This window comes from Hylobates moloch, unplaced genomic scaffold (assembly GCF_009828535.3).
Source record: "Hylobates moloch isolate HMO894 unplaced genomic scaffold, HMol_V3 SCAFFOLD_3, whole genome shotgun sequence".
Lineage (NCBI taxonomy): Eukaryota > Metazoa > Chordata > Mammalia > Primates > Hylobatidae > Hylobates > Hylobates moloch.
The window spans coordinates 172,995,810-173,008,307 of NW_026652278.1; the positions used below are offsets into that span (position 1 = coordinate 172,995,810).

The 12,498-nt window shown below is 38.6% G+C and overlaps 2 protein-coding genes across 10 annotated transcripts in view; one reads left to right on the forward strand and one right to left on the reverse strand.

The window, feature by feature from the left end:
- The window catches only part of PRIMPOL (primase and DNA directed polymerase), a 42,925-nt gene extending 41,918 nt beyond the window's left edge, over nt 1–1,007 (forward strand). For all 7 annotated transcript variants that reach the window (XM_058436932.1, XM_058436931.1, XM_032149007.2 and 4 more), the window contains one exon: nt 577–1,007. In XM_058436932.1, coding sequence (XP_058292915.1) covers nt 577–834 — 258 coding nt within the window. In that variant the 3' untranslated portion in view covers nt 835–1,007. The remainder of the gene's footprint in view (nt 1–576) is intronic.
- A 180-nt stretch (nt 1,008–1,187) lies between these two features.
- Nucleotides 1,188–12,498, reverse strand: part of CENPU (centromere protein U) — a 39,489-nt gene continuing 28,178 nt past the window's right edge. For 2 of the 3 annotated variants that reach the window (XM_032149015.2, XM_058436934.1), the window contains exons 9-13: nt 8,386–8,464; nt 8,112–8,159; nt 6,852–6,913; nt 3,704–3,860; nt 1,188–1,461 (exon numbers count right to left, since the gene is read on the reverse strand). In XM_032149015.2, coding sequence (XP_032004906.1) covers nt 1,348–1,461; nt 3,704–3,860; nt 6,852–6,913; nt 8,112–8,159; nt 8,386–8,464 — 460 coding nt within the window. In that variant the 3' untranslated portion in view covers nt 1,188–1,347. The remainder of the gene's footprint in view (nt 1,462–3,703; nt 3,861–6,851; nt 6,914–8,111; nt 8,160–8,385; nt 8,465–12,498) is intronic. The other variant, XR_004247342.2, reaches the window with a different exon arrangement.

A 12,498-nucleotide genomic window follows, 5' to 3' on the forward strand; every position in this document is an offset into this window, starting at 1 on the left:
GCCACTGCACTGAATAAGGACATTCTTTACATAAATAATGTATTGGGTGGATCAACTAAATGTTTATACTGAAGACATTCTATGGTAAAATAATTGATACTATACTATTACGTAATATACAATCCAGTCATATTTTGGCAACTATTTTTAATCTTTTTGCAATCCATGTTTACGATTTGCTAAATACTTTAAAATTTAAAGCATGGGTACTAAGTCCATTGACAAGATAGCAAATTTATCTTCTGATTTGTCTTCAGCTGGACTGTCCACTTGTTAAAAAAATTAAATCCACCCTTGCTCTTCCTCCATTGGGGAATATTGAAAAGTATGTGCACAGAATTGTAGGTAATTTCAAATTTGGAGTTTCAAGTGTGTCTGAGCTTCAGTGCAGCAATGTTTGAATCAGTACACTCATTCCCACGGTGAGATATCGGAGACAGCATTCCTCCAGCATATTCACTTTAGTATCATCTGTCACTTAATACCTTACTTCAATATAGAGTATATGGTTAAATCACATATCCTGAGTAAATATTTTCCTATCCCACTTTCTCTCCCTTCACCACTGAAATAAAGGAAGAAGAGTTTACAAGAGATGAAGCAGATGAAACTAGGAGCAATGAAACCCAGAATCCTCATAAACCATCACCCAGCAGGCTGTCAACAGGTGCATCTGCTGATGCTGTCTGGGATAATGGCATTGATGATGCTTATTTTTTAGAAGCTACTGAAGATGCTGAATTAGCTGAAGCTGCAGAGAACAGTCTTCTCAGTTATAACAGTGAAGTGGATGAAATTCCTGATGAACTAATTATAGAAGTATTACAAGAATAACTAATTCACTATGGACACTTTTGTCACCAGGCTATAATTTGCCTGATGTCTGTGAGATATGATAAATGCATCATTCAACCTGTTTATATAAACTAAGTTTTATCACTTTGCTTTCCAGTTTTTGTTTTTTCTGCAAACCAATTTCATTAAAAATTAGCTTTGGTGTACTTAAATTCAGTAGAAATCGCCTTATTAATTAATTAATCAAAATTATGTTCACATCAACTTAATTTTACAAGTTTATTACAGTTCATATCTGGGACTGATTAAGGTGTCAACATTCTAAAATTACTCAAGATATTAACCAGAAAAGATGATTATGGCCTTTAAAACTATTGGACAAACTGATGCTATTTAACATTGTTCACAGCCATTTAATTTGAATAACAAATTTTAGATTCTAAGTAGGCCATAACTTCTTTGCAAAACAATTTATTTATAAAGGTACAGTTTTCAGAAGGTAACAGCATGAGACTAGTCTTCCTATGGGCACATTTTAGTAGACTGCTCTTCTCATCCCTGGTCAAGGAGCTTCTCTAACTGATGGTTGATATTTCGCAGATGGCTTTCGGCTCCCAGAAGTGTTCTTGCTTTAAATAACAGAGCTGGAAGGCTGGATGAATCATACTGTTGAAAGAAAATAATGTATACAATTAGCAATATCAAAAACTCGTAACCTTGTCCTTACATAGCCCAATCTTATGACCAGTGCAAATTCTGATTGAGCTTTCCATTAACTACTACTACTCTCATTTTTAACTAGGATCATTAAGACAATTGGTTTTAATCCATTTCCCTTAGAACATAATTGATCACAAAGTTGCTAGGGAGCTGCTCTGCAAAGCTTGACCTGATCTTCTTATCCCAGAAGACCAGCTGATTCAAAGAACTGTATCATCTCTATTACTGAAGACAAGAAATCATGTCTGGGACACGTCAAGGCTTGGTTTGGGCAAGTCTGCTCGTGCTGTGTAGAATGTGCTTGATATCATGTCTATTTTAAAACACAGAAAACTGTAAGATAGGTTTTACTTTAACTGAAAGAACTAATGGAATGAGAACACCAGATCCATAAAAGTTCTTAAGAAAAAAAAAAAAACCCAAATCTATCATCTCAAGAAATTATTTATTGGGAGAATCAATTAAATGTCTCAACGGTTGCCAATCCAAATGTTCTTAATAATTCAAGTTAAAATTAGAATACAAACCCAACATAAAACACAATATCCAACTCATGATTTTGAAATAATTAAAGTCAAACTTCCAGCTGCAAATTGTATCTAAGGGTGCATGACTAAATTCCTCTTACAGAATTTTATCATACTTTGATAGTTTGTTTAATATCGTTTTTAAGATGACAGCAGAAAAGCTGTCATGCTGTGACTATCACACACATGATAATGGAATTTTATACAAATATTTGACAAACTAATGTGTTCAAGCTCCCATGGGCACCTGCTCTAGGGAGGGATAAAGGGGAAGAAGTCACATTTGTCACTAAATGTTTAGAGTAAGACATATGCCCAAATATCTATACTCAATAAGGCAAAAGGGACAGTTACTACAACAGGAGTGCAAGAAGGCACTGAGGTCATGCCAAGAACAGGATGCTCATCCAGTGGTGTGTTCCAGACAAGGCAGAGACACTAAACCTCGCTTTTAACCAAAGTATTATGTTCAAGCTGAATTAATGCTACAGATAACTTCCCCAAATTTAGTAACCAAACTCTAAATCATAAGCTTTGGACTAGTTAGGTAATTTAAAAAAATACCTTTAAAAGCATTCTATTTCCAGATCTCTAATATATAAACAAACCTTAGGCTCAGGAAAATTAACTTAGATCAGTATCAAAACCTTAACATTGAATTTAGAAGTGAATACAAATCTGATCATAAAATATGTATACATTACATATAATTATATATACATATTTTATATAAAATTACATTAGGGCATACAAATACAAATTTCTTTCCTAGAACTTAAACATTTCTATTAATCTGAGGCAGATGGCAAGTCTGCAGTAAAAATCCAGAAGCAACTACAAAATGTATTAAAACAATAAATTTGTTTTCCCATTATATTCCTTTTTAATGTTTAACTTTTTTTTTTTTTTTTTTTTTTAGACAAGGTCTAGCTCTGTCACCCAGGCTGGAGTGCAGTAGTGCAATCACAGCTCAGTGCAGCCTGGACCTCCAGGGCTCAAGCGATCTTCACACCTCAGCCTCCTGAGTAGCTGGGACTACAAGGCATGCACCACCACACCTGGCTAGTTTTTGTATTTTTAGTAGAGATGGGGTTTCACCATATCGCCTAAGGCTGGTCTTGAACTCCCAGGCTCAAGAGATCTACTTGCCTCAGCCTCCCGAAGTGCTATGATTATAGGTGAGAGCTATCACACCTGGCCTATTTCTTAACTTCTGAAATCCTACCTACCACTTATATGGGAAAATAGCTTGTTTTTCATATGCAGAAGATGCTGTGAACATGGGCTAAACAGAAGAGGCTGGTCTTTCAAACATGGCTGAATGGTCTTACATGAATGAAAACTGTAACACAGCAGAGTGTAATTTTTCAATTGAGATTTATACACAGAATAAAAACTTCCCTTGATGAAATTCAGCTGTCTGAGTGAAAATACCTTACACAAATCAGCAATTCTGGACATTACTCCTCCAGCCTTCATTAAGTAGCTAATAAAAGTGCTGATATAATGAAGTTTCACTGGCTTATAGTGATACTATTTTAGGTGGACTCTGTAATTCTGTATCTGCATTTGTCTTTCCCCAAAGCTTCTGATACTCTAGCATGAAAAGGCCCTCCCGCAATCATCTTCTGAAGCATGGTAAAAAGTAAAATTGGAGTTACCGTTTCCTTTATGTCTGGTTCTTTTGCTTGAACATCTGAATAATCTTGATAAAGCTGTTTTAAATTAGATAAGAAATATGCCGCATTCCTAAGGGAAGACTTTCTCTCTTTAAGTTCATCATATTTTGTTTGTAGTTGTTTCAGCTGTGGCTCTAACCTAAAACAAAAATAAGTGACATATAATAAAATGTACCAGCCTATCGTGGTGAAACTGAGGTTGTAAGTACGCTGAGCGAGTGTGAAGAACCGGGGCTGGCCAACTAGATGACTTGCTTTGGCTCTGAAACTATGAATATGTAAAAGATTCTGGGTTTCAGTTTAAAATGAAGGAAAAAAATCTCTGAAATACAATGCACAATTAATAATTAGCAGTGACATCCACAGAAGAATATTCCTTATAAATGTTGAAATTCATCAAGCCATTCAAGTCTTGGAAACTACTGGATTAAATGTATGCTTGGCTAACACTCAGAGGCCCGCGCCAGAGGACCCAGGCACTACAGTCTAACAGAAACCACGGACAAAAAGCCCTCCCAGTGCTCCTTCCTCTTATCCAATCTTGTCCACCTTCCAAAGTCTAATAAAACCAGTGGAAGACTGTCAGTGCCTGGATGAAAATGTGTGACTTGGGGCAAACTGTTTCATCTCTCAGTGGCTGAGTTTCTTCATCTATAAAATAAAAAGGGATAACTTGGGTTTTATGGACCAACAAAAAAATGAGGGGCAAAGGTGGCAAATTTTGTATTTTGCCAAATAAAGATATAAAACACAATTCTCTAATATAATTTCACAAAAACGTCTTTTTTGTTTGTTTTTTTGAGACAGAGTCTTGCTCTGTCACCCAGGCTGGGAGTGCAGTGGCGTGAGCTCACTGCAACCTCCACCTCCCGGGTTCCAGCGATTCTCCTGCCTCAGCCTCTCGAGTAGCTGGGATTACAGGCGCCCACCACCACATCCGGCTAAGTTTTGTATTTTTAGTAGAGATGGGGTTTCACCATGTTGGCCAGGCTGGTCTCGAACTCCTGACCTCAGTGATCCACTCACCCCAGCCTCCCAAAGCGCTGGGATTACAGGAGTGAGCCACGAAGTCTTCTTTAGCGATTCTTTACACTGAACAAATGCAGCGCTGGGGAAAACTCACTACTGAACTGGCAGCCATGGTCAGGAGTGCTGGATTTGGAGTCAGTCAGCTGACAGTGAATCCTGGCTCCCTGACTTCCTAGGGCTGCACCCGTGGGCAAGTTACCTCCCTGTGCCTTAGGTTTTCATATGGCAAGTTAAAATAATGATATACCATAGTTTTTCTTATTATGCCTTTTCAAAATACACTTCTCAATTTCTAAATTTATATCTAGAAAAGAAACAAAAGTTAGTCTTTAAAACACGCCTCAGGCTGGGCGCGGTGGCTCACACCTGTAATCCCAGCACTTTGGGAGGCCGAGGTGGGTGAATCATGAGGTCAGGAGATCAAGAGCATCCTGACTAACATGGTGAAATCTCGTCTCTACTAAAAATACAAAAAAAAAAATTAGCCGGGCGCAGTGGCGGGCGCCTGTAGTCCCAGCTATTCCGGAGGCTGAGGCAGAAGAATAGTGCAAAGCCAGGAGGCGGAGCTTGCAGTGAGCCAAGATAGCACACTGCACTCCAGCCTGGGCGACAGAGCGAGACTCTGTCTCAAAAATAAATAAAATAAATAAACATGTCTCAGTAGTCTCACACTGAAGACACGTGTAACCAGGTACGGCCTGACTGTAGCTATAAGCACTTATAGGACTGTGATGATGATGAGTTAGCATAGCAAGCGTTTAGGAAAGTGTCCTGCCACATAGGAAGCTTGTAAATGTTAGCTTATTATATTTACCTTTAGTTTTCTTATTTTGGCCTGGGTCAGTGAAAACCTTACCATAGGCCAGCACCTACCTGTCCAGAGACTCAATTTAGAAACCAACAGATTAGACAACTGCTTTCTCCCACTTAAACTCCTGTGGCAGTCTCTCTCTCTTTTTTTTTGAAACACAGTTTCACTCTGTTACCCAGGCTGGAGTGCACTGGCACAATCTCGGCTCCCTGCAACCTCCGCCTCCCAGGTTCAAGCGATTCTCGTGCCTCAACCTCCCGAGTAGCTTGGATTACAGGCATGCGCCACTACACCTGGCTAATTTTTGTATTTTTGAGATGGGGTTTCACTATGTCGGCCAAGCTGATCTTGAAGTCCTGACCTCAAGTGATCTGCCCACCTCGGCCTCCCAAAGTGCTGGGATTACAGGCGTGAGCCACCGTGCCCAGCCTAGCAGACTCTTTTTTAAAACTTAGTTTTGACTGAGTTTTTAAAAGTTTCAACTTTTAATTACACACATTCTTTTCTGATAATATCACTGTCCTTCTCAAGCTATTTTTAAGCTCAGGAGCAGACAGCACATCTAGCACTGTTTTACTACCAAGCCCCTAGCTCTCAAGACAGCCCTGGCCTCAAAACACACTTGGGGGCTGACAGCTGATGTGCACTCCAGTCTTCCTAACCAGAAATTGGGGGCAGCCCTGGCCTGCAGGGCCTGGTAAGTTCACCTGGCCCACACTTGGGAGTGGATTCACATGCATGCCACTCCAAGGCATACCCTCCGACAATAACAACATTAACAACAATTGTCAACACTTATACAGCACTTATTGTGTGCACCTGTCCCTGTGAAGCACTTTCTATATATGTACTCACTGAATTTCTGCAACACTCGATGAAGTATAGGTATGATTATTATTATGCCTATATACAAAAGAGGGAACCGAGACACTGGGACATTAAATAACTTGGTCAAGGTTGCGCAGCCAGTAAGTGGCAGAGCTTGGGTTCAACCCAAGCAGTTCAAGCAGTTTAATGCGTAGATTCTAGAATTCAACCCATGCAGCTGAATTCTAGAATCTAGGCATTATATCTCTTAAGGCCAGAACTGTGGAGATAGATCAGTGTGGAATTCTCATTTGCCAAAAGGTGGGGCAACTAAGCAGCATACCCTGTCTTCACTGAGTATCGGAGCTTGAAGATAACCTGGGGCTTTAATACATTACAGCAGCAAGTGTCACTCCCCTAAATGACACACCATAATTACATCCTTTTAGGTAAGTGCTCAAACAGGATTTGACAGTATCTTACCGAAGCAGTTCATCCTGGACTTCAATCATACGCTGCCTTTTCTTTTCGATATCTGAAATCATCTAAGTAACACAATCATTTGTGTTAAAATTAATTTGTAACTGTTTGAGCCCTGCCACATACGCCACCAGGTAATGAACTGCAGTGGAAAACAAGACAGACCCAATTCTTACCATCACAGACTTTGGTCTAATGGGGAAGACAGACATTACATAGAAAGAGTATGTAGTTACAACTTGTGATATGTAGGAAAAGAAGAGAGAACTCTGGAAAAGAAAAGCAGGGGTATCTACTTCAGAAAGACCAGAGGAAGGAAAGCAGGGGCCAGGTCTTTACTGGACCCTGTGACCTGTAAAGTGAGGAGATTTTATCTAGGCACACTAGGAAACTGTCAAAGCAGGGGAGTGTTGTGATCCACTCTGTATTTTAAAAGAAATATTTCATATTTTATTATCTCAGCCATTCAGTCACTTTTAGTGACTACCTAATACTCCATTGTTAGACATTCATAATGTTCCCACTCGGTAATAAGCAATGCAAAAATGACCAGTAAGAGATTAAAACTGAAAGAAAAACAAAAACATCCCAGAGCTGGCAATCACTGGAAGGAAAACATATGTATTTCAAGTCCACTTCTATTTTAAATGTAGAGGTGGACTTCCACTCCTGGATTCACCTCTGACGCTCAGAGGTCATTTGGTCCAACCATTTCCAGGTAAGCAAAGGAGACTCTCATGTTGGATGGCTTGTCACCCACTGCAGACCCAGTGGTATACAGCTTATAGGTGGTATAGCAATGAAGCAGCAGAGCCAGGACTAGATATGAGGTCTCCTGACCCTTAACCCAGTATCCTTCCCAGGCTGTCCTACCTGGGACAGTTCTTTATTCTAAAAGGTTGTGCTTTTCGACATCCCCCAAAGCAATAAATATGTATTAATATTTATCCATATAAGTGGTCATTTTGGACTTGGTAGTCTTTTTAAAGCTAACTTTGTGACATTAATAAAAGGCTTAAATTTGTCTTTAATTATAAAAATAATTATTTTGACACTCGTGCAGCCTTAGAAAACAAGTGACTAGGATCCCCAGTCCTTACCTTGCATTAATAAAACCAACCATATCAACCACAAGATCAACCTGACAAGATTATGAAATCTACTCACACTCTAAAGGCTGTAAACCCAGAGTCAAGTCTTCGCGTAACTCTACATGTTAGTATTGTGTCTGACTCTATGACTCTAATCACATAAATAATTTACCTTAGCATTCTTCCTTTTCAGATTTTTCAACATCTGGCTTTCTTCAAGCTACACAAAACAAAAAATACATATGTACATTATTTTCCAAAAGTAAATGTTAATTAGTTTCACATGTATCACATTTAGTTTAAAAACAGTTATGTGGAATATGAATAGTTCTAATGAGTTTATTACCATACTGCCAGCAAATGCAAACTTTTCTAAGACAACAATATGCTGCTACAGGATTAGTGAAAAAAATCTTAGACCAACAAATGTATGTCAGTGAGCTTACCATTTTGATGAGTTGCTCTTTAACATTAGAACAAAATGTGTCGATGGCTGCCTTACAAACTTTAGATTCTATTCTTTGTCTGTAGAGGAATTAAAAAAAAGTCTGAGTACCATGATGGATTTTGAAAGGTGTTTCATTTGCTTAGCATACAAACAAACATACACATACAATTTGGCATATACCTTTTTTTATTTTAAAAATATCTTTAATCTCTTATTTTTAATAATTTCAATTTTTTAGATTAAGGGGTTTGTTATATGGGCATACTGCACGACACTGAAGTTTGGGGTACAACTGACCCCATCACTCAGGTAGCGAGCATAGTACCCAACAGGTTGTTTTTCAGTCCTTGAATCCCTCTGTCTCTCTTCCCTCTAGGAGTCCCCAGTGTCTATTGTTGCCATCTTTATGTCCATGTGTACCCAATGTTTAGCTCCCACTTATAAGCAAGAACACGTGGTATTTGGCTTTCTGTTCCTGCAATAATTCACTTGGGATAATGACCTCCAGCTGCATCCATATTGCTGCAAAGGACATGATTTTGTTCTTTTTTATAGCTATGTAGTATTCCATGGTCTATATGTACCATATTTTCTTTATCCAACCCACAGTTGATGGGCACTTAGGTTGATTCCGTCTTTACTATCATGGATAATGCTGTAATGAACATATGAGAGCACCATTTTAAATAACTAAGATGGCAATGTTCAGCCTGAAAAAAATACTGGAAACATGTATCAGCAAAAGAAAAAGAACAAAGATATTTTTCCCTAAGCCCTCTGGTACAGGGTCATCTTAATTCCCTGATACTGACCAACCTCAAAGGTGATACCAAGTAAGGTAGAAATGCTTATGGATAATCCCAGTCTTTTCCTACCACCTGATAGACCCGGCAGACTTCATTCCCTACCTCTTTGCCTGTTAGCAAAAGAAGGAGCAAGTGTGTAACACATTTGGACTGGCCAAAAAGTAGCCATAAATCAGGTGTTAGTTCTTCAGAAACTATAAAGCTGACTCAAAGAAACTGCCTCAGGCCTCTGTCACTGGGGAGAAGAGATCTGGTGGCCAGGCTCTGATTCTCCTGGCTAGGCTCACTCACCCATTATGATGGCTATTATTTAAAAAAACAGAAAACAACAAGTGTTGGTGAGAAAGTACAGAAATAGGAACCCGTGTGTTGCTGGTGGAAATGTACAATGATATAGTCACTGTGGAAAACAGTATTGGCAGTTCCAAAAAAATTAATTAATTAAATTAAACACAATTACCACACGATCTAGCAATTCCTCTTCTAGGTATATACACAAAAGAATTGAAAGCATGGACTCAAATATCAATTGTACACCAATGTTTGTAGCAGCATTATTCACAATAGCCAAAAGGTGGGAACAACTCAAGTGTTCATTGATAGATGAATGGACAAAGGAAATGTGTTAAAATCATGACCACATAACAATGTCTCAGTCAACGATGGATGGCACATACAATGGTAGACCCATAAGACAATAATGGAGCTAAAAATTTCTTATCACCTAGTGACACTGTTGCCATCATAATGTCATAGCACAATGCATTATTCACATACTTGTGGCCATGCTGGTGTAAACAAACCTATAGTGTTGCCTAGTTGTGTAAAAGTATAGCACATATAGTTAGGTATACTACATAATACTAGGTAATAAATTACTAAGTGCCCCAAACAGGTGTAACGTATTTCATCTTTTTTTTTTTTTGAGATAAGGTCTCACTCTGTCACCCAAGCTGGACTGAGGAGTGTGATCATGGCTTACTGCAGCCTCAAACTCCTTGACTCCAGTGATCCTCCTGCCTCAGCCTCCCGTGTAGCTGGGACTACAGGCATATGCCACCACGCCTAATTTTTAACTTTTTTGTAGAAAACGTGTCTCATTATGTTGCCCAGGCTCATTTTTTATCTTTTATACTATATTTTTACTGTACCTTTTCTATGTTTAGATACACAACTTACCATCATGCTACAATTACCTACAGTATTCAATACAGTAACATGCTGTCCAAGTGCATATCCTGGGAGGAACAGGCAACACATCATATAGCCACAGCATGTACTAGGCTACACCATCTAAGTTGGTGTAAGTACACTCTGTTAACACAATGACAAAACTGCCTAAGGATGCAGTTCTCAGAACACATCCCCATTGTTAAGTGACATGAATGTGTATACATATGACTGAACATGATTCCACCTTAAAAAGTAAACTCTGACACATGCTATGACATGGGTGAGCCTTGAGGACATTATGCTGAGTGAAATAAGACAGTTACAAAAGGACAAATATTGTGTGATTCCACTCACATGCGGTACCCAGAGCAGTTAGATTTATAGAGACAAAGTAGAATGGTGATTGCTGGGAGAGGGAGGAATGAGGAGTCATTGCTCAAATGGGTACAAAGCTACCGTTTCATAAGGCTTTAGTTCTAGAGATGGGTTGCTTAACAAGGTGTATACAGTTAACACACAATAAAAAGAAAATATTTCTACACTTCACACCTATCACAATGGCTAAAAATTAGTGAGAACACCAAATGCTGGCAAGGATGTACAGAATCTAGATCATAAATAAGATCATATACCGTGGAAAACAGTCTCGGTCCCTTACAAAACTAAACATGCAATTACCACATAACCCAACAACTGCACTCTTGGGCATTTATCCCAGAGAAACAGAAGCTCAGGTTCAAACAAAAAAAATGTATACAAATGTTCACAGCGCTGTGTGTGTTAACAGCCCCAAACTGGAAACAACCCAAATTCCTTCAATGGGTGAATGTCAAACAAACCATGGTATATCCATACCATGGAATGTTACCTAGCAATGAAGTGGAATGGAATCATACAACAGCTTGCATGAATCTCCAAGGCATTATGCTGAGTGGAAAAAAGCTAATCCCAAAAGGTTGCACGCTATACAGTTTCATTTATATAACATTCTTGAAATGATAGAAATGGAGAACAGGTTAGCGGTTTCCAGGGCTTGGGGCTGTGGGTGTAGTTATAAAACGGCAACATGAAGACAGAGGGGACACGAGAACACAAGGATCCTGGCGGTGATGCAATACACAAACCTATGCATATGATAAAATCCCTATATTATTCCTTACAACTGCACATGATTCTACAATTATCTCAAAAGAAGACATTTAATTAAAAAAAAGTTGTAACTTGTTATTACACATTGAACTAAACAAAAAAATTCAGGAATAATGAGGTATTTCTATACATCCATGTTCATAGCAACATTATTCACAACAGCCAACAGATGGAAGCAACCCAAATGTCCACTGATGAATGAATGGATCAACAATGAATGGAGGAATGGTTATCTGTATATACACAATACACAGCCTTAACAAAGAAGGAAATTCTGATGCAAGCTATCACACAGATGAGCCTTGAGGACATGCTAAGTGAAATAAGCCAGTCACAAAAAGACAAATACTGGATGGTTCCATTTCTGTGAAGTATTCGAAGTAGTCAAATTCACAGAAACAGAAAGTAGAAGGGTGGTTGCCAAGCACTGGAGATGGGGTGGAGAATAGAAAATTGTGATTTAATGGGTACAGAATGTCAGTTGTGCAAGATAAACAAGTTCTGGAGACTGGTAGCACAACAACGTGAATATACTTAACACTACTGACCTGTGCACTTAAAAACACATAATGGCAAATTTTATGTTATGTGTATTTTAGCACAATTGAAAATTTACATAAGCCCCACTTAAAAAAAATTTCTAATGTAATATAATCATTATTTTCAGATGTTGAAATATTTTTAAAATATAGCCAGTCATGGTGGCACATGCCTGTAATCTCAACTACTCTGGAGGCTGATGTGGGAGGATCCCCTGAACCCAGGAGTTGGAGACCAGCCTGTGTTGAGACTCCATCTAAAGAAAGTTTTGTTTTGTTTTTTTAAATAAGAAAAACTGGTCAGGCCTCTCTGCATATGGCTTGTAATGATAAATCAATGGATTCTTTCAATCACAAAGGTGATGGTCTACACAAGACAGCTCTTCCAAATTCTAGCAACTTAAACATCTGGCAAAATTCAATTAATTGAATCAGTTATAGAAT